This window comes from Falco biarmicus, chromosome 4 (genome assembly GCF_023638135.1).
Source record: "Falco biarmicus isolate bFalBia1 chromosome 4, bFalBia1.pri, whole genome shotgun sequence".
Taxonomy (NCBI): domain Eukaryota; kingdom Metazoa; phylum Chordata; class Aves; order Falconiformes; family Falconidae; genus Falco; species Falco biarmicus.
The window spans coordinates 46,091,737-46,114,664 of NC_079291.1; the positions used below are offsets into that span (position 1 = coordinate 46,091,737).

The window sequence follows — 22,928 nt, forward strand, 5'->3', positions numbered from 1 at the left end:
ATCTGGAACTCCCTCAGCTCACAAGATCTATTAACCACGGAGAAGAAAAGAGACTGAGTAGATTATTATGGTTTTGGATGATACAAGACATCAGAGACTCTTCTGATGAACAAACACACTAAGTGCTAGCTGCAATCGCTGTTCCCATGTTAAATGGCTTTTCTCTAGCAGTTACCACAAAGTCTTTGGTTTTCATTACAAGTACGTAAGCTGAACAAGTTACCTGGTCAGGACAGTCCATATAAAACACCCAAATAAATTCTGAGGCATGTGAGTCATTTATTTTATCATATGTCAGGAAAACAGAATATATGTATAAAGCCACATAATTCTGTAAAGATAACTTGTGCTGAAATTCAACAAAGCATGTTATTTTTAGTAGTTGCAGATCATAAGTGGACATTTTACAGAGAAACCTACAAAAGTTAGTTGTACTTTCTGGTAGTAATTACCTCCCACAAATATGACTCACTCCTGCAGTTTAAATGCGATGGTTTAGTGTCCCAAAATCAACAGTTTTATAAATAAATCTCTGAATCACAGACTGAATGCCTGAAGTGTTTAAATATTTCTTACTGGCCTGGGAAGTACTTTGCATTTAAGGCTTTTACTTCACAACAAATTCCCAGTGAGCAGTACTGATACTAAAAGGGAGCAAATGCCGACAAAATAGGAAGGCTGCGGTGGGCTCTTGTAGCAGAACAGCACTAACTAAGCATTCCCAGTCTTTCGTACTTGTGCGGGCGTGCAGCGGGATTGCCAAGTGACCCGGGACCCGATCGATTTTGCCGTTTCACAGCATCCTCTTCCGCGGAAAGCGCCCCGGGAGCCGGGCAGCCCTGGGCACGGCTTGCCGGGAGCGCCGGGCGGGCGCCGCCGCAGGCCTCCGGGGGCGGCCGGCAGGTCACCTCACCCCGCGGGGGAACGCCGGCCGCCGCGCTGCGGAGCGGTGTTAGGGGAAGGGGCCGCTCCTCAGAAGGCCAACTCACTGCAGGGCTACAGACGAGAATAATTTCACTTCCAGATCATTGGACTTTATGTAGTCAAAATTATAGTATTAATTATTTTTGAAGAGCACGACGTGCCCGGAGGTTTTTGCCCTGTCTGGGCGCGGGTGGCCGCCCCCGGCTTCCTGCCTGGCACAGGCGCTCCGGCGGGAGGGCCGCTGCCGCCGGCGGGGTGCGGGCACGGCCCCGCCGCCCGGGCACCCTCCGTCCCGGCCGCGGCAGCTCAGGGTCCCGTCCCGCTCCCCCTGGGCTCACCTCCCGCTGCGCAGCTACTCCCGCGGCCAGGCTGCCCGGAGCTATTGGGCGCGGGGAAACGTTGCCCGAGCCCCGCCGGCAGGGCTCCCGCTCCCGCTCCCGCCGCCCCTCTCGCCCCCGGCCGCCCCCCGCGGCTTGGCGAGAGGAGAGTTGAGGAGATTTGAGGAGAGGAGAGTTGAGGAGAGGAGAGGAGAGGAGAGCTGGAGAGGAGAGTTGGAGAGGAGAGTTGAGGAGAGGAGAGTTGGAGAGGAGAGTTGGAGAGGAGAGTTGGAGAGGAGAGTTAGAGGAGAGTTAGAGGAGAGGAGAGGAGAGGAGAGTTGGAGAGGAGAGCGAGAGGAGAGCGAGAGGAGAGGAGAGGAGAGTTGGAGAGGAGAGTTAGAGGAGAGTTGGAGAGGAGAGGAGAGGAGAGGAGAGTTGGAGAGGAGAGGAGAGGAGAGTTAGAGGAGAGGAGAGGAGAGGAGAGTTGGAGAGGAGAGGAGAGTTGGAGAGGAGAGTTAGAGGAGAGTGAGAGGAGAGGAGAGGAGAGTTGGAGAGGAGAGTTGGAGAGGAGACTTGGAGAGGAGAGGAGAGTTGGAGAGGAGAGGAGAGTTGGAGAGGAGAGTTAGAGGAGAGTGAGAGGAGAGGAGAGGAGAGTTGGAGAGGAGAGTTAGAGGAGAGTGAGAGGAGAGGAGAGGAGAGGAGAGGAGAGGAGAGGAGAGGAGAGGAGAGGAGAGGAGAGGAGAGGAGAGGAGAGGAGAGGAGAGGAGAGGAGAGGAGAGGAGAGGAGAGGAAGAAAAAAAAAAAGAGTAATTTTACCTGTAGAGCTTTACCCAAAGGAAAGTAAGCTCTCCCAGAAAAAGCATGATTTTTTGTTGTGTCCTTGTGGGGATTCTTCTAATTTTGCTGCACATTAAACTCAGATTTTCCCCAGACAGAAAGGGAAAAAAAAAAACCCCACCAACAACCCAAAGCAATCACTCCCCTAGCTGATACTGCTATACCAGCGTGGCTTCTTTGACTAGAGGTGACCTAAATAACACTAATCTGATCAGATAGAAAAGCAGAAATATTTATACATATACACATATAAAAAGTCCTGATTTACACAGTTATGTTTTCAAAAAACACTCAGAAGACAAGAAATGCAGATATGCAGTTGAAACCTATAAACCTTCTATCTTTAATTACAAACTGTCAGTTAAAATCACTACTGAATCTGGGATTGCCAGTGAGAAGTTAGATATTGTAAGTCACATGCAGTCCTTTTTAATTTAATTAGAGAAAGAAATTAAAGCGAAAAAGGAAAAAGCAAGAGAACAGAAAGCTAAAGAAGTAGGAGCTGAATAAAAGAGAGAAGGAAAGGAGCAGGGACATTGTGGATGTCATCCTCTAGTAATAAATAAAGATTTCTAAAAAGTTCAAGCACAGACTCTGCAGCCTTATCTTGGTTTCTGAGTCGCGGTGTGATCTACAAAACAGCCCACTTATGACTAAACGCATTCACCTTTTGGCTGACTCATCCTCAGACATTTGCCTTTCTCCTTTATTTATATTTCAGCTCCTGTAAAATCTCTACCGCTTCATCAAGCCCACCTTTGCGGGACACATGGATCACTCCACTCAGAGACCTGCTGTACTGGCCCCTTAAAGCAGCTCATCCCCCACCTGTGAGTTTTTAAAATATTTTATTGGGAACTGGATGGGGAATTTATGTTCTCTCAGCTTACCTCCAGCAATTGGCAAGTCTGGTAACTTTGTCAGGCTTGGTTATACCCATTTACATTTATTTTATCTAGAAATACATGTTCCCCTGATATTATGCAGGCAAAGATTAGAACAAAGCACATCTTTACATGTATTGTGATGCTCCATTTTTGATGACTGTGCACAATATCATTTAATCAATTGCATACATGCCTTACAGTGATTCCCTGTGAGCTGCAGACTCTGCGTGCTGCCAGCTACTGCAACACTGGCTTTCCACAAGCGACCAGCCCTGGTGCAGTGGGCAGGTACATGCTGTCTAAGATTATCTGAATTCATAGGATCACAGAATCATAGAATCACTTAGGTCGGAAAAGACCTTTGAGATCATCAAGTCCAGTCATTAACTCAGGACTGTTGTGCCCATCACTAAATCATGTCACTGAGCACCGCATCTATGCGTGGGGGTATTTTTTGATTGATCCTACTTAAAAAAGAGCAAGGCCTCCTGATTTTCCTACTTAGAGTTTTACATGATTATTTTACATAAAATACCAGTCCCTTGAGGAAAATGAATAGATAATAATGAGGATAAGGTGGCATCAACAATAGAGCATTTTTTGTTTTTCTGAAAGAGTCAGAAAGGGGCAGTGAGATAACAGAAATGAGCTGAAACTTAAAAGAAGAAAGTGTGAGATCAAGAGCTTCAGCTAACAACAAGAATGAAACAGAAACAACAGAGGAGGGAGATGAGCATGAACACACTGGCTGATCACAGGATTACCGCAGCCTGCCAGTCAGCGCGGTCCTGAGAAACTGCAAATGTGATCATAGGATGGAAAACATGATCACAGGATACAAAAAAGTGTTGGTAGAGCATAGGAAGAATTCCGGCCCTTGTCCAAGGCATTGGCAACACCTCTTCTGACATCTTTTGAGTCACTGGGTCACTAGCATTCAGAAAAGACATTCAAATTGGGATAGGTGCAGAGGAAGGCTACAAGGTTAAGTGGTTTATTTTATGAGTAAACTACCTTATGAGACTAAAAGAAGCTGCTAAATAAAGCCAGAGGGGAGATATGATTGCTGCCTTTAAATCTCTCTTGTTGATGTTATTGATGTTAAAGGTAAAAAAAAGGGCACAGATCTAGAAACACAGTAGCGATGAAACACATCTGCAGAACTAAATGGGTTTGAAAACCCACAGTGGCTTTTCTGAACAATGCCTGAGAGCTGCGCAGGCACACCAGCCTTCCCAGAGCGACGTCAGAGATCTCAGACTGGGCGCAGACAGGCCCAGTTATCTGGGTCTAGTGACAGAGCACGAGGCAGAAAGAGCTGGCAGATCACTGGTGTCTGCTGCACCCGAGCTGCCAACCTACCCCTGCCTATTCCTACCCCTCAGTCAGCCTCACAAAGAGTCTGAAGCCATGGGGGTGCTGTAATCGCCTACCAATGCTGCCCATTTACTGCTGAGTCCCTCTCCCAGATGGAAGCAGGTTTCTCCTAAATAGCCTAGGGAAAGACTCATCCATCCTCTCTTGCATCACAAGTCTACGAGGTGGAGGTAAAGGGTGCCTAAAATATGAATACACCAAGGCTTAGCCCTTCAAGGAACAGAGCTCAGGTACAGTCTCCCCTGCTGCTCTGGCAGAGTGCAGCTGCTCTGCCATCCCCTCCCAGAACAAGTGAGCTGCTAAAGGTTACGTGCCTCGGTCGGGGACAGCGAGTTCCTGCACAGGTTGTGCCCTAGGCGTAACCGCAGCACAGCACCCTCCGTCCTCACCCGTTCTCACCTCCCTGCAGCGAGGCCAGGCATAACTGGGTTCCTATTTTTGCTCTTGCTACAGAATGCCTGAAAAGGAAGAAATTTTTCTTCACAGTGAAAAGAGGTTTGAAAGATAAGAAATGCTCCCGGAGTCGACTGAGCTCGGTGACTCTTGTGGTATGCTCCCTATACGTGTTCAGACACTTCGTGTAGATACTCCAAGTCTTTCCCCTGGTGTATCTGCCTCTCCAGTGCACTGGTCTTCTGCTTGGGATCACAACTGTGAAATGCTTCAAGTGGTGAGTGTGCTGTCCCAGCTCTGGCTGCAGTGACAGGGGACAGCTATGTAACCAACGGAGGCAGGAGGCTGGCACATCCCCCTGAGAATGCATTCTGAAGCAGTGAAGAAAATGGAGTCTGATTAATGCATCCGCAGTGCAAAAAATGGGCAGCGATTGTCCTTTGTTTCCCCATTTGTGACTTTGCAATGTGGATTGATTACAGCCGTCTGAACTCAGCAGATTTCCTCCCTGCGAACAGTGGGGAACATTGATGCTCTATTTCCAAAGAATTTCTGGGAAGCCTGTTGCACATACGTATCAACAACTACTTGCTTGGATGTTTTTTATTTAATAGGGTTTTGAAAAGCATATGGAGAAAATTTCTGCTGTGGTGCATTTAACTTAGAAAAGTGCCGTGCCTAGAGGAATAAGCTCTTAGGAGTTAACAATGCTTTTGTATCTGGGTAAAACGTACTGGTGTAGGGATGTGTGTTTGGACTCTCGTCTTACTGAAACCTCTGGGGCCTGTGGCTGAATTGTACCTTGCTGGAGAGATCAGCCTCCATGTAGGCAAGGCTCTGTGTAGAATTTGTGTTTGCTAAAAGTTTTTGCTTAAGGCCTTGAGTTTTATAACATTTTTTTATAACGTTTGCTCTTTGGAACAATATCTACAATATGTTCATTTTCCTTTTACTCCAAGCTCCAGCAATCACCGTGAATTGGCATTACATAACACAGCACATCTGGCCTGGAAAAGGACAGTTCAAATGTTCTATATTTGGGTTGCGATCATTATTTTAATGTAGGTCTAGTGAGGGGATTTGAAGATAGATAATGTCTCTAAAATTTGAAAAATTCTACCGTGTCCTTTTATGATATTTGTTTTAACTGACCTTTCTTTATTTCCAGATGACAGGAGAAACCCTTCAGAGCTGACACACAGGAGCAATACAGAGTACAAGCAAGGTGTATCTAGAGTCTGCAGGGACCCTATATATCCTGCTAATGCTTATACAAGTGGGAATTGCAGCCCTTGGACCCCACAGCATTCAGTTACACTTGAATTTCTGATTATTCACTCCCTTACAAATAGTTTTTGAATCTCCTAGTAGCAAGCCTGAACACACAAAAGGCAGGTCACTGCTATTCAGACTTCTATTTCAAAATAAGCCAGCATCTGATGCAATTCACTTTAAATAGTACATCCTCAAATCATTGTTTTAAAAGCTTCCTTAAAAGTTGTTAAGGGACTTTTCTGTTTCCCTATTGAAATTTAAAGTGGTCTTTTCAGCAAGGAAGAAACTATTCAGGGTCCAAAATCTAAAAAGTCTTTACACAGACAGTTAACCAAAATAAAGTTAAATATACCTGTAAAGCCTCTGCAGGAACTGGACTCTGCTAAGCATAAAAGAGAAGGTATAAAATCTGACTATGCTGTCCAAAAGCACAGAGCAAATAAAAAAATTGAGACCATTTAATAACTTATCTCAATGTTATCAAGTTGCAAGCACATAAAGTACTCATTTCTCAGCCAGCAGGTTTTTCAGGTAGGAGGCAAACCTTCAGGATAATTCCAAACAGGTCTCACCAGTTATTTAAAAATGCACATTCATTATTTGTAGCTGAAGTATTTATCTGTTTCACTTTCAATGAAACTCACGTTTGAAAATTTTATAGGCTTAAAAAGCATCATTCAGTCTGGTTAAAGAGTTTACTTTTGCTATGCAGACTGAAAAATACAGTGCACTCATGATACAGCAGGTAAACATAAAGGACAAATGCATACATGCTGTGTGTAAGGCAACAGATCTCACATTGGGAAACAAGAGGGGGAACTGAAAGAGAAAAGACTGGGAAGCAGGCAGAAGAGGAAAGGAGACAAGAATAAGCACTAGCAACCTGAGTCAACATTAACAAGAAAAGACTCCCTGAAGGGAAGAGGTCCCTTTCTCATGACTTCTCTGTTTATTGATTCAAATGGAAGAAGATAGATAACACATTGCAGACCTGTTTTCTAATTAGCAAACAAACTGAAAACTAGAATTAAAACATCTGATTTAAAGAATGCATGAAAAGCTGCCTTACTGTTTTGACTGTGCCCTGTTTAGTCTGCTTTAAACTTTTTAGAAGCTCCGTATCAAAGGTTATGGAACAGATGGAAAAAAACAACGCCAGCATATTTTTTCCCCTTATGCTAAATGATAGGACATGTAGTAGGTAGATACCATACAAGCGGTAGACAAAACCCTGATGTAGCTTCTAAAATTTGTAAACACCATACACATTGCACTTTTTAATTACTGAAAATCAGTATTATATCTTTAGTCTGAACCACACACCCCCAAACAAAATTTCCTAGATGATTTTATGATGCAGCAATGTGTTGAACTTACACATCAAAAAAGTCCCAGTTCACGTTGTTTATTCTTCTATATCTTACAGAGGAAGGATGCTTTCAGCATGCTGTAAATAATGTCATTAACCTTAACATGGTCTTCAACATGGTCTTGAAGCTCTGCAATGTCCCTGGTCATGATCACAGCTTGCAGCAATCACGACTGAGATGCATACGTATTCCCGCCGGATCTTCTAGGTCCCACGAAGCTACAGAATGTATGTGTTCGCATTGATCCCATGCTCAAGCTCACTTCAGGAAAAGCTGCTCAGGCTTGCTGTAAGCCTGCAGTTAAACGGAAGAAGATGCATAACCCCTCTATGGCCTGACCCCCATCAGCCCCTCAGGGAGTCCGGGCAATGATGGCATTAGCCCATCAGCCAGGCTGCTTGACGTTCGGTGCACACTACACCCAGCTCTAAGAGCCGTTCCCAAACCAGGAGCAATGTGTCTTGTTTAAAACCTGGTGGTTTGTGAACTTATCTCCAAATACTCCCTCAGGAAAACAGTGAAGTGTCAAACCCTAATATCTTAAATTATTGACATACCAAATACCCTGCAAAGGAAAACAAACACATTTGCTCTCTTATGGTGAAAACAAAAGATTGGTGCTGCTTCTGTAAATAATAGCAAGGCTGGTTTTTTACCAGTAATAATGCAGTTTCTACACCTTTTCATTTCTTAGATTTTATGGATGACAGCAAAAAGCTAAAAGGGGGAAGATGCATGGGCAATGAAGAGAAGAAGGGATTTTTGCTTTGGTAGAGCACTGAGGAAGCTTCAGAACAAAAGCCTGTGACTGTGGCGCATCAATGATACCCTGATTGGTAGCAATGGGTTGGATATTAAACCCAGACTTAATGGAGAATGGTGCTAAGACATAGTGCTATATACAGGTAATGTCAATCAATCTCCACTGATCGAGATCCCAAAATTATGTCATCCGTGCACATTGTTGATATTTTTATTAATATGGTTAAAAATGTCAGTATCCAAAGAGCATTTGGTAATGCCTTCTAGAAAAACACCTAGGAAGAAGTCAGTGAGTCACAGGGTCATGTTTTTGGTTTTACAGTGATGCTAAAGATAAAATTCATTTATAAGAGAGAGAATAAAGTCTACACTTTGAAGGTTTGTCTATATCAGGGAATTTTACTGGTAAAACAGGAAAGAAAAATGACTTTATACATTTCATCAGCTAAGCCCCACTGAAGTTAAAATTGCTGGGAGGTTAAATATGTACATATTTCTGCTGCCTTTCAGCATTTTACTGGTGGATCAATCAAGTGTTCCTCAGTGAGCTAATTCTGTCCCTGCTTTGGAGCATGCTCAAAGTAGATGGAATTTTTTTTTGCACATCCATGTGCTAAATTTGAACAAATTTCTCCTGCTTATGTATCAGCCAAGATTTTCCACAGAAAGCTGAAAAGACATCCCAACAAGGGGGTGACTTACTCGCCAAATTTTAAGCAAGGAGTTTAGAGCTTCTCTATATGGTCAAAGGAACGTATCTTTGCTTAACTGCTTTATAGATACTGATGAACAATTTGATGAACTTCTCACTCTTTCTCTACTGCATCCCTCTAAAAAAGTCAGATTGCAGGGGATACCCAGAAAAGGAAACTCTTGCCTAATCAGTTAAAATTTAAACCAACCAACAGCTGAAACTATAGGCAACTGAAACCTGCCTCTTATAATGGAAATGTCAGATATCCTTAATTACAGGTCACCACCAGTTCTGCCTGCAACAGAGTAATTTTATTTTATCCATAGAAATGAATGGAGTTTAGGGGGAAAAAATATTCCACCTATTAAATCCAAAATCCAGGCTGCTCCTTCACTACTGCTCTGCTTTGGGCCAGCCGAGCAGCTACAAAATTCCCACTCCACTTGTTTGCTGTGGTTACACAGTCCTGTGTTATTTCCACTATCTCACACACAGAGCCAGAAGAACTTGGAAGATGAAAAGACTTCTGCTTTCAAATATTTTCCTTTTAAAAGCAGAAAGCTAAGTGTAATTCTATTAATGCATTATTATTTCGGAGGGACTGCTGAAGTCAGGAAATTCCAAGTCAATGCTATATTATATTCATTGTGCAGATGTACCACTTTCTGTTCCTCTTTTCCTTGTTAAATATAACCTGTTGTGGCGTATTTTTTATTACAGAATGTGCAGTGGGACAATTTCTGCAGCAATGCTGGAATTGCCACCCAGGGGAGATTAGTTACATCTGAAAGTGGATGGACAAAAACAAAGTGTAAAAAATGGCTGAAAGCAAGGTAGCATGTGCCAGGTGAAGATCATACTCCATTGGACTTTTACTTCGATAGGTTCAAGGCACTGCTCACTTTCAAAGAATATTCTGGGAAATCTTCCTGATGTCCCACTACAGGTAGCTTTGTTATTTTTTTGTAACACTGTATCAAACATTCATACTCAGAATTCTGGGGATGATTACTATTTCAGACACGTGGAAATTCTCTTGTTCTTTATCTGTGCTTCACTATTTTGGAGCACTTAATTCTAAACCACTTAGGAATATGAAGTAAGGATATTTAAAATGAGAGAAACAAAACAGCACCACCACCACTACCACCACCCCAAAAAAAACCAAACCAGAAAACCCCCAAACCAAACCAAATCACCCTCCAAAACTTAAAAAACCAAACCTGAACAAAACGCAACCCCAGAATTCTCAAGCCACTGCCACTGACTTAAAGACCAGCCTTTACTTCCCAGACACAGGTCATCATCCTGCTTCAAGGCTCTTCCTAAATGAGGATTCTTAATTACTGGCTGATGCCTTAGGAGCTCTTCCAACCTCATCCTGCTTCTTTGTTTTGCTGAATCAGGCACAGATGGGTGCTGTCCCCGGGCTGCTCAGAGGGGTGGCAGAGGGGAGCCCTGGGGAGCGCGGGAGCATAGGTGGGCAGGGGCTGACGTAGGCCCCTCCATGCCCTGATCCGCTCTTGAAGCTGTTGGCTGCCAAATGCAAATCAGAAGTTTTCAGAAACCTCTGGTTTATGGCTTCTCTAACCAAGCAGGAATTAAACACTACAAGGCAGCTCCTGTGCTTGCCATTTCAAGGCTCTTTTTAGGCAGCAGTTTGCTGAAAAAGTACTTTTGCTGGACTTTCTCCCCAAAGCATACTTCTGCTTCTCCTGTTGTTCCTTCTCTTCACCCTTTCACAAGCAGCTTTGCAGGCTGTATGCCAGTGACACCCACTTCCACCCATCCCTCCTTCCATCTGCACAGCCAACTCCGGACAATATGGCCCACCGTTATGTTTTGGGTGATGGATTTCAGCTGTGTCACTCCAAGAAAGGACCAATAACCGCTTTTTACTTTTTACTGCCCGTAGATAAATGAAGGGTAACTATAGGCTGATTACCCTCCACAAGTTGCATTGACACACTCATGATATAAATTGTTACAATATACTAAATACACTAAAAAAATTATCAGATGCCATGTACATCAATCTATGCAGGGAGAAATGGACACTAAGCACCAGCAGCTGTGTGCACAAAAGATACAGCACTGATGCTGGCAAATTTCATAGTAATGCCCATTATAGACAGCTCTGTAGGGACTTGCTACTGATTAACTGATCATCCCAAAATCTCTCTGCAATAGGATCAGATGAAATCAACACAAGTAAAGCTGGATATGGCCTGCAATTGCAGTTCTCGGGTCCTGTGGGTCATGGGTCTCTCCTTGTATGTTTCCTGGATATTCAAAAGAAGCAGCTATGAGAGCACTGCAGCCCTCCTGTTTCCTTCCATAACTTCCTCAGATCCTCAGCTGCAATTAGGACTCCCAAGGGAGAATTTGTATTCACTTAATGCTGACTTGACTCAGCAGAATATGGTGAGGCACCGGCCAAAAACCTCCCTGTATTCATTTCAAAGAGCGCTGCTTTCCGGGGACAGCCTCCTCTGTCTCTTCTTTAAGTGCCTTCTGCAGATTCCCACTCTGAGAACAGTTGGATAAGCAGTGCTGTCAGGTGAGGAGGAAAAATGCTCCAAGTGACGGATGTGCTGCCAGCAAGCAGACAACTTGTCAGATGGACTCTGTTTAGGAAACACGTGGTTAGAGCTTGACAGAGCAGCACCGAAAATTTAATAATGGAAAATGATAACAAGAAGATTACCTTCAGACTTGTGGAATGTGATCTAATTCCTAATGGGAGAGGCACAGAGACAACCCTGACACTCTTCAATGTGTATCTTAACCCCAAGATGTCTTAACATGTATCATAATCAACATAGCTTCGTCTTTGTGTGGTTTATTATTATAATTATATTTAAGTGTCATTATTATTATTAAATCACTGCTTATTATTTTCTGCATGACACTAAGCCAGTAATTTCTTAAACTCTTTGATTCTCTTTAGACCGGAAGGTTATACTCAGCATCCAACGGAGAAGTGTAGCTTTCTTCTGACACTGCTTTGCATCCTGCTTCAGTATGTTCTGAGTAAATATGGCAACCTGAAATATTCTAATACTGGAATGATGTTTTTCTTGTAAAAGGATCTCAGATGATCAGATAATAGAAGAGAGGTCTCTTACACTGAAATGAATAGTAACTTAAAAATTGGAGATTACTAGTCCCTAAAATCAACTGGCATCTTCTAATGGGAAAGACAGAAGAACGACTCCTATATCTTCATCCTGAAACTTAGATTCTTAGGCTCCAGATAAATGCCCTGATACTAATTATTATGTTTTCTTTTTGAGATCATATCTGGAGGTAGGAAGGGCTCTGCACAGTCTGGTGATGGATTGCAGTCCAAAGAGCACTGAATCATCCTGAGGAAGCATGAGTGTTCCCATGACTTCAGGAAGTGATGGATCCCTCCAATGAAACAGCATGCTTACCTTTCATAAACTCTCTAGGAAAATACAGGGAAAGCCATATGGCATCTCCTAAAATTAGATATCACTTAACATAGTACCTAATTGCAAGGCCACAGAGCCTACATCTGTTGGAACTGGGCGTAGCATGAAATGTCAAGTGCAGATTTAGATCCAAGTAGGACTGCAAAAGGGAAATGAAGTGCTTTTGACATTCTTTTAGCTGAGGAAGAAAGAGCTTCCTGATGAGTTTGTTGAGATTCTGATGGGGAAGAGCAAAAGGTTTGGAGAAATCTGAACCTTTTCCCAGCAGGAAAGTGGAATAAAAAGTACTTGGAGCTTTTCTGTTACCTACTCCCCCGTGCTCCTCTCCTGCAGAGATGCAGAGATGCAGACCCCTAGCTGGTAGTTATCATTATAGCAGATGCTGTTGGAACAAGAAAGTCCAAATGAATCCTCAAACACTCTTCTTGCTTAAGGAATTTCCCATGTTGTGATTCTTCAAAGTTTCTCAAAGCATTTGGAAAATGAACTCTGATGAATGAAACGTGTCTGACAGGATGTATGACTTCCCATATATTGCGTGTCATGTAAGTCAAAATTAAATGTAAGCATCTGTCTAGAACTGCCTTACATGCAAATTCCAAGACTGTCTTCAGACTGGGGTTTGCATGAGTAGGATTTGGGAACTATTTTAAACATGGAGGAAAGATATATTAATACATTGCTGAGCTACACATCTTCTTAAGGTGCAGGAAGAGATGGGGTAATGTAGCTCTATGACTGAAAAGGGAAGCATTAATATTTCCATTCTGTAATGTTGTCATCCATGCTGGTTATAGCTGAGAGCAGCTGAAAACAGCATTGATCATATAACTAGAAATGGTAACCTCTTCAGCCACTTCAAATAAATGGGAGAAAGACTGAGTCTGCAGCTGCTGGTCCAGCATAGTACTTTTAATTTGAACTACCGCTGGTTTTGCTTTGCTAATACACAGGGATTTGAACAGCAGCCTCAGCTGTGGTGGTAGTAATCTCTTGGGGAGGGATGGGGCAGGCAGATGTGGGTATAACCAAGGGATCACGAATCTAGGCCAAGCCCATGACTTTGTGACCTTCCTAATCTTCAAAAACAGCTTTATGCATGTGTGTGTATATACAAACAGATTGATGTAGTAACAGATATACACCATAAATGTTATCTAAAATTGTTATGCATATTTTTTAATATTCTGAAAGGTAAGAAAAGCTAGTGAAGAAAGGCATCCTGAGCTCTTGTGCAGTAGGACATGAGAGACAGCATCGAGTAGCAAGCAAGGAAAAGAACACACAGATGAACTTACCTTAAATATTTCCATTTCAGTTTAACCATGGATTTTGCTCTGGTACATTTGATGATCCCTGGCTGGCTGGATACTCTGTCCAGTATTTTTTTCTATGCATGAAGAATGGCCTGTTTGCTAAGTCTGGCATTTCAGTCTAGGTAGACACAGCAATAGACAGGTCTGTCTGTTTGCTTTCTTTTCTTCAGTCTTGCCCAAGTCAACAGAAAGGGTTATCCATCACTATATCCCTGGAAAAAACAGCACATAAACTGTTTGCTTAGGATTCGTATCAGTATGCATCAGTTTGAGGGAAATGGAGACCCCAGCAATGCATATGTCCTTAAAATGCAGTTTCAGAGGCTGTAAAACTAATGTAGTACATTACTATTCAGGAGAAAATGTGATTTAGTCTGACTCAGATTAAGACTAGATTGTAGTTAAAATGTCTTGAAAGAGACTCTGAAAAATAGTTGTGCATAAGCTACCTTTCTTAGGGGAAATTAACAGTACTTGCAAGCATAATTTTTCAGACCTTCCAGAATAAATATTTAAGCAAGCAACAATGTTAAGACAAAAACATCTTGGAGCCTATAAATACTATTAAGGAGCAGAGCAGTCCTTATGAAGCAATCACCAACTAAAGATAAAGTATTCTAAGATGAAGCATGCAAGTAAGTATAGTCCTGGATTCATGGTGAAGAACGCTATTGTAGTGAGGAGCTTTTCCATTTTGCAAATTAAACCTACATCTAAAATTAGCAATGAAACCCATGAAGTTCTTGATGTTATTTAGAATAAATGGCATGGCACCAAAACACTTCTATTAATAACAATTAAGAAAATTTCTTCTGTCCTCTTGTTCAAGGTGCTACAACGATGAATCCAAATACAAGCACACCTGCAGGAACAAATTTGGAGGTTTGGGATGATACATCTTCGCAGAATAAGATTTTCACAGTTACCCTCTCTATGCTAAGCCTACACAAATATTTTATAAACATCTGGCTGGATTACAAATAAATGAAAAAAAGCAATTTTCTTTCACGCCATAACAAATGCTTTTGTTGCCTTTGGTGTTGTGTGATATATGGTACATTATGCAGGAACCAGAGAGCTGGTAACAGCCTTATTAAGGTATCTAAAGGTACTTGGCAAAAAAGACACCAGTTCCAGGTGAGGCAACAGATTTTAGGACTTTTCATCCAACAAAACTGGGAGTAAAAATTTGAGCAGAGAGATGAAGTCATCTCTGTAAACCCCCAAAACCTTACGACAGGAAAGCATATGTCACTGACTGGATTGATGTCAAGAGTAAGAGATGGGGTGGGATTCGTCTCACTTAACTTTAGATGCTTGTGAGGTATACCACGCTCTGCTGACTAGATCCCTGCTAACTACAAAGGCCGTCTGGAGGGACTAGCCCAGAAGTAAAACTTCACATAAGGCAGCTAAGTCCCATGCATGGTCACCTACTACAGGTACTGAACATGAATTAGTCATTGCTTGCAAGAAATCAACTGCTTCAATGAATGCCTACCAACAGCTACTGAAATAGGCAATGAATCTTTTAAATAGAAATTAAATCACCTGAACCACTCAAATTTTAGTTTTATTACTTTGGATAGCTTTTGTATTTGCAAAACAGTGGTCAGACAAAATCCTGCAGGCATCTAAATCCAAAAAAAGCTCTCCATTACTGCTTTCAGCTTCTAGCTAATCCTAGTTATTCAGGATTTTTCAGTTAAATTCTCCATGCATGTGAAAATCTGCTTCTGGTCATTCCTACAACTGCCTAGCTCTTCACTCTACCTAAACACCTGCAGATCTTCAAGCTCAGCTTTTCTCTACCTCGCTGCTCTGCAGAAATTGATTTGGGCTATTCAGAACACACCCTGCATGCATGAAATGTTGGGTGTAATCCATCTTTAATATGAAATGCCAGTAGTCACTGAGTTCCTCCAGGATATTGAAAACTAAGGTTTGATTCTGTCCTCAAACGAATCTGAATCATCATCATTCACCAATGATGCCAATTCACCTTCCTAAAGACAACAATTCAGGTGGTCTTCATCTGCACTGAGGAATGCTTTTTGTTTCTATAAATTACGTAAAATAGTCATTGAACTAGAGAAAGATAACCTAACAGCCAGAACATTTATCTAAGTAGTGAGAGGAGCAGAGTATTTCAGTCCTTCTCTTAAGATGACACCCGAGTTCTTGTCCTTCTTCCAGTACTTGCACAGTTAGTCAGCATCAGTAAGAGAACATGAGAGTTCTTCAGAATATCTAAAGCCCAGTGATTTAGGGTACTGCTCACCATGGACATCTCTGTTCAAACCTCTCCAGTAAGAAGAGGGAACCTAATAAAAGGGAATTTTCAAATCACTTGGTTCATGAAAACCCCTGGACCACCTCCTCTGCTTGTAAACGAATGCTTGCTCTAACCCAAGCTTTTAATACTTGGGTAAAAAAAGACATTTTCTACTTGATCTCACATAAAATCTTTTTAGGCTTTTATTTCCACCAGGGAAAAAAGAAAGGTTTATTGTTTCGATGGATCCAAACTAGGCTTGCCTTGTTTTACCTTGAAACCAAAAATTCCTGATATGCATAGCCTTACATGAGAATCATAGTCTCTTTCCAATTCTTTATCAACACATGATCATTCTTGCACTGAACTGCTGTTCCCTCCTCCAGTAAACTAAACTCAGATTTAATTACACTAGATTTTACACAGCTCTGTAGTGCCAACAGATCTGGTCTGTGCATCTGAGTTTCAAAGATACTACTGCCCATTTTAATACCATATGTTTGTATCTACCAGACAGACCCTTAACTTGCCAAATTGGGGAATCAGACCAGTTATGCTGAATACACCAAAGCTTCTGTTCACATCTCAGAAGATAACCATTACAGTATCTGTGTTTTTCCTCATGGCATCAACTGATGACTTGTTGAGGTTTCTTAAGCAAAATTGGATTTTTAATTGTATTTGTTGGTTTGTTTTCATAGACTTACATACTCCTTTTTCTGGCTTGCTTTGTTAATTTTGTATATCCAGAAGACACACTGCAAGCTCCAAAACTATAGCAGCTCCAAAACAACAGCTTTCCTTCATGTATTAACAAACATTTCCTGCAGAAGTATTATGCACTTTGCAGTGAGAAAAAAACAAGACAAACGAGAAATAACAAATTAATAACATCTAACATTAGAATGTGTTCCAGCAATTAAGAACCCCAAATATAAATGAGAATATGCAATGAAATAATTAAGAAATCAATGTTAAGTTGGACTTTAAAGAGCTGAGTGAGCCAGCTGCACAGATATCATAACAAAGAGAATAGCTCCAAATGAGATCCAAATGAGCAATCGCACACAACTGTGACAGCAAACAGCAAGAGGGCTGAGGAGTAGAACTAAATCAGAAACAGAATGTAAGTTACAGAAGGAAACAAACATGAACCATATGGGAAAATATTCACAATACATTAGTGTTTAATTAGATAATATAATGCATAAAAACACTTATGAAGAGTCATCATAAACAAAGATGAATGGAAAACGTGCTACTAATAAAACTGGGTAATCTAACTGCACTACAACTGTAATTTGATCAGTCAGAAGTTCAGGTGTAATTTAAAACAAAAATTAGTACTTTGATATTGCATTTTGCTACTGTATCTAACAGTACAAAATAAAGTATTGAAGTAGACATTCTCAACTGAGGCTCCAGGTACTTTGAAAACAAACAAAAAAATCACAACTGTTCACAACCCAATGCTTGTACCTGAATTTGCATTCCAATTCCATTTTGAACACACAAGATTTGCCTTTTGGATGAAGAATATGGAATGACCTTTTCAAATATTTTCCTTCTCTAAAATAATTTTTTGCATGTGTGAAGGCTCTGAAACAGAGATCACATCTAAAGTTAAAATTCACATAAGAATTGAATTGTAGGTCTTCGTTATGTTTTTGTACATGTACTTTATACAGCATAACACCCTGACACAGTCATCAGCACGTTAACTGCTTTCAAGAGAAAAACAATATGCAACAAGCAGGGCAAAAGGAGAGCAAACAAAATGGTTTAGAAGGCCTTTGTGATCTTCACAAACACCTTTTCTTAACAAGGAAGATTTTTGAAAAGTCAATTGCATACATGCAAATCATTATAGCTGTATATAGCTATGTACACATTGACGCTGTATGGCGGTTTACATCCTTATACTTAAATCTTTCAAGCAGGTACAGCCTTCTCAAGTCATGAATGACATGACAATTTATTAGAAATCATAGCTTCAACATACACAGTAAAGTACAAAACCAGAAAAAAAAATATAAGCTGAGAAAAGTAAAAAAAGGATAATTTCTCCTGATAAATATTTACAAACTCCACTCTAAGCGAATGTGCAAATTTCAAGTGGCTTTACCATTTTTTGAGACTGTATAACATCCCAGGGTACACCTTCAAAACTTATTAGATTCATTTGGAAGCACAAATAGAAATTGAAAGACCATCTGCAAGGGCACTAAAACCGTATGTTGATATCTCTAAAATCCACATTTTATTCAAGATTAGTTCCTCAGCTAGCTGCAGTCAGGCTGTGTATTTCTGGGTCATTGTTCTCCTAGTAAATCTTTCAACTACAATTTCTACAGAGAAGAAAAGGCACATTTTTTAAAAAAATAAATCATAAATTGAAAAGTAAATTTTAGGAACTGACATTCCAAGAAAATACACAGAAGTGAAAACAAAGTTTCATTAATGGAAATCAGGAAAAAAAAAATCTCCACAAACCAGAAATTAAAGAAGAAACAATTCACTGACTCATTTTCCACTGTAATACTAAATTCATTCAACTAAATGAACACCATTAAATCTAGAATACTCACGACAGGTTGTGAAACTTCATTTCATAAAGATGAATAAGGAGTAGGCATACAAACAGACAACTGATTGCTTTTATTTAATAATACGTACTCCAGAGATCATAAACCATAACACGACATACATGACTATTTTTAAATGGCAAAAACCATCTGTAATAATCATTAGCTGGTTTCCAAGCATCCATACTCCAGTTTGACTACTGAAGTATTTTAATTCCTGTCTTCAGACAATGGGAATAAATTTCAAAAAAGGTGAAATACAGCAGCTATGCAATCTGACGTGACAGCTACATCACGCCTAGACAGGTTGCCTAAATTCCCACACAAATTATGTCACTGGAGGCAAACTAATTGTTATGGATGACCACAGTCTTAGAATTCCTCCTTTAAAGAAACATATTCTTAAGCCTGCCACATTTAGGAAGATGCAGAAAATATACTGCTTTGCTGAGATTTTGCAAATTAATACATTAATTCCTGCATCCTTGACTGAAAAGTCAGATTGAAAGCTGTGCACCATAAAGAAAAACAGGAGTTTTCATTCTTGCAGCACTAACCAGTTTAAATTACATACACAATGTGCTCATGTATTGCAGAACACTACAAAGATAGCAGGAATTTTAACTAGTGGGTTTGCATCCAGGATTAGACTGTGTTGGGTCAAAACATGTTGACAGTGGCTGCATCCTTAATTGTGATGCTTTTTAGCACAGTAAATAATGGGAACTTTGTGTACAAAGATATGAAGTGCTCAGTTGCTTGGATTAAACATATCAAAGTTTAAAAAAACAAAACCCCAAAAAGCAACCCACCCACATATCTATTTACAAGTTGTGAATTAGACACTTTCACAATGAATAGTGATTGGAATAATCAATAATTTAACGCAAAACACCATCCTCTGCTTTTTTAGTTTCTAGACCTACTTGGTATCAAAGATAACACATACAAAGATTGCTTTGGTTTTCTCCTCTCATTTATCAAAACTATAGCAGTGTAGAGCTAGCAATGCTCCTGCCGGTTTCAGTTCTGCTCTTCAGAAACTAACGGGCAGCAAGAGTTGTCACTGGTTTCTCCCAGCTGCTTGGAAATCTCAAGAGACTAATGCTCAAACAGACACTATGGCTATTTGAAAAAGAGCTATAACAAACACTAGGAGACTGCTTCTCTCCTCATTTTGTTAGGAAACATAAATTGCCCAAAACAGACAAGAATTCTTATGCAGAGCTAAAAAGTGACAAAACTCAATGAAAATAAACTACTTGAAAGGTGCTTAAACAGGGGCCTGGAATTTTGAGGGGGCACGCAGGGGAATGCTGTTACAACTCTACAGATATTATTACAGCTATGGGGTTTTTTATTTATACAACTACCTTCTTAAATATGACAGACTTTAAGGAACTAAAACCAGCATCAAAATCTGTATGTGACTTTTGGTTAAATTAATCCACAAAATGATAAAAACATTCAAAAATTCCAAAACACCATTAGCCTTCATTTGCAAGCACTTGCATGACCACAGGTATTCTGCACAAAAAGCTGACAAGCAAGGATGTTGAACTACTAAAGCAGGACAAAAATGAGATTCTGCCTTAATCTTTGCAATTCTCACTTATGAGGGAAGGCTGAGAGAGCTGGGCCGGTTTAGCCTGCAGAAGAGGAAGACTGAGAGGGGATGTTAACAATGCATGCAAATATCTTCAGGGTGAGTGTCAAGAGGATGGGGCCAGGCTCTTTTCAGTCAGGACAAGGGGCAATGGGCACAAATGGCAACACGGGGAGTTCCATCTGAGTATGGGGAGGAACTTGTTTAGCTTGAGGGTGATGGGGCACTGAACAGGCTGCCCAGAGAGGCTGTGGGGTCTCCTTCTCTGCAGACATTCAAAACCTGCCTGGACACGACTCTGCGCAACCTGCTCTAGGTGAACCTGCTTTAGCAGAGGGTTGGACTAGATCATCTCCAGGGGTCCCTTCCAACCCTGACCATTCCGTGATTCTGTAATTCACTCACTCAGAATTTTGCAGATGTTTCATTTTTATCTTGTCGTTGGTTTCACATTGTGCTTCTTGGCTACCCTTGTACTAGGGGTTTGGAACTCCCAGCTAATGCCGAATCTAATGCTTTTAAATGGCTTCTGTTCTTCCATCAAACACTTTGTACTGTTTGATTTGTTACCCTTTAACAACTCCCAGGTAGACCCTCATTAAATAGTTGAGGTCAGCAGCCATTGCACACTGGGTAAAGATATGTATCTAAACCCTATGCATGTATCTACACCTAGATTTACAAATTTTTTGAGATTAGACAAATGATTTGTAACCTGTAAAGAAGGGCAACAACTGTTTCCATGCGAGTACCCAAATCCACGACTCATGTAAGTTTCTGAGAGTACGATTAATTTTGAAAAAAAATGCCTCTAGGTCTTTACCAAACTTTACCAAATCCATTTTAGCCCTATACTTGTTTTGTTTTGTAAGCATTTCTGATTGTAGTGACTTCTGGGAAGCTTCAGATAAAAGATACTTTTACTGACTGCCAGGGTTCAGTATCCATGAGATGAGGCAGTATGTTACAGTGTGTGAACACACACCTTGGGGAAACAGTGTAGAATACCTAAAGGCCTCAAATTCAGTAGCTTATCAAGTACTTATAAAAAGTACCCATTAACATAAACACTGTCACTGAAACTTAGTTGGATAAAAGAATTGGCCAGAAGCACAGAACTGTAAATAAAGAATAAAAAGAATAAGGAGAGAAAAAAAGGAATTAGGCCTAGAAAGAAATGGAAACTTTATTTTTATTGCCTGAGAAGCAGCAGTAAATAAATAGAATGAGTGTTTGATGGTAATGTTTTAATTTTTAATACATTACATATTTTATTAAGCCCAAAGGAGATTATTTATTAATTACCTGTGAAAAACCTTCCCTTTCTATTTTTTTAGGGCGCTGAACTTTATACCTCTTCCCCTCTTCATAGAAATGGGAAGTACAGTTAAGGAAAGCCCAAGAATGACAGATTTCACATGCAGCGTCAACAGCACGACTCTCGCCCGGCTGTTGTCTCTTGATGGGGCCTGCAAGGCGAGATTACAGTCACGGTCTGAGCCCGCCGCTTCCAACACCCCTGCACGGCGCGCCCCCTGCCCGGGCCGGGTTACGGTAAGGGCGGCGGGGAGCTGGCTGCGCGGCGCGGGGGGGACAGGACCCTGCGGCGGTGCCAGCCCCACCACTGCTCCAGCGCCGGAGGCGGGTGCCCGGCGTGGGGGCGAGGGAAGCCGGGCGGGCACAGGGCCGGCCCCGCCAGGCCCGGCCGCCCGCGCTGCACCTGGGGGCGGCGGCCGACGGGTTGCGCCCTGCAGGCCGCGGGAGGGAGGCACCTGGCAGCGGGGCGGGAAGCAGGCGGCGAGCCGGTGCCTCGACGCGGCGGTGGCGGGGCGGGAAGGGCTCCCCCGCGGGCCGCGCCGACGGCGGGGATCCCCCTTCGCTTCCCCGGGGATCGGCGCCCCCCCCGCCCCCCTCCCCCGCGGCCCCCGCCCCCTCAGCCCAGCCCAGCCCGCCCCGCCCCGCGGGGATCCCCCCGCTGCCGCCGGCAGAGGACCGGGGGGCCGCACCCCGCGGCGGGTCGGGGGTCCCCGGGGCGAGACCGCAGCCGCCCCGCGAGCCTCCCCCGGCCGCGGCCGCCGCTGCCGGTACCTGCGGCCGCAACTTTTCCCCCGCCGCCGTTCAAACGTCCTGCCGTAAAGCGCCCGTCTCCCCTGGCAACAAGGTTCCGGCCGAGCACTAGGTGTAGGAAGGTGATGTAAAAGTAAAACCACCCAGTGTCGTAAACCAGGTCCGGGGGGGAGGGGAGGGGAGGGAGGGGGGAGGGCGGGGGAGGAGGTGACTGGAGCATTTAGACACAAGCGAGAGGATCATGGCGGATGGCCCCAGGTGTAAGCGCAGGAAGCAGGCGAACCCGAGGCGCAATAACGGTCAGTCAGCCCGCGGGGCAGCGGCCCGGCTGCGCTGGGGCGGCGGCGGGGCCGGGGCGGGGGCCGGGCAGAGCCGTCCCGAGCGCGGAGGGGGGAGGTCGGGCGGGCGCGAAAGTAATTCCCCCTCCGCTCCTCGCCGGGAGCCCGGCTCCCTCCGCACCGTTATATCCGCTACCTGGTGCCTCCCTCGCCTCGCTGCCTGCCTCCCTCCTCCGCCTAGCGGTGCCTCCGCACTCCGCCGCCTGTCCGGGACCGTTACACGCTGCCTTCCCCCACACGCCCCGCGACCGCCCCGCCGCCGCTGCGGGGAGCGGGCTCAGGGGGCCCCCCGGCCGCGCCGCCGCCCTCCGGCCCGGGCGGGGACGCCGAGCCTCGCGGGGAGCGGCGGGGGAGCCTCCGTCGCCCGCCCGGCCCCGTCAGACCCAACTCCGAAACTTATTACCTGCGCGCCCCGGCGGAGCGGAGCGGGGCCTCCCCGCCCGCCCG

At 43.1% G+C, this 22,928-nt stretch overlaps 1 protein-coding gene and 1 long non-coding RNA gene across 3 annotated transcripts in view; one reads left to right on the plus strand and one right to left on the minus strand.

The window, feature by feature from the left end:
* Nucleotides 1-301: 301 nt before the first annotated feature.
* Nucleotides 302-22,878, minus strand: LOC130149085 (uncharacterized). Of its 2 annotated transcripts, XR_008821777.1 has the most exons (6): nt 22,618-22,878; nt 22,165-22,251; nt 21,382-21,545; nt 13,593-13,822; nt 2,058-11,463; nt 302-996 (listed from the first exon to the last, which is right to left on the minus strand). It is a non-coding gene; the product is annotated as an uncharacterized LOC130149085 (long non-coding RNA). The 2 variants fall into 2 exon arrangements; XR_008821776.1 differs by lacking the exon at nt 22,618-22,878 and having other exon boundaries at nt 22,165-22,321.
* The window catches only part of ZEB1 (zinc finger E-box binding homeobox 1), a 126,190-nt gene continuing 125,582 nt past the window's right edge, over nt 22,321-22,928 (plus strand). Inside the window, exon 1 of the mRNA XM_056338355.1 lies at nt 22,321-22,442. Within this exon, the coding sequence (XP_056194330.1) occupies nt 22,385-22,442 (58 nt within the window). The 5' untranslated portion in view covers nt 22,321-22,384. The remainder of the gene's footprint in view (nt 22,443-22,928) is intronic.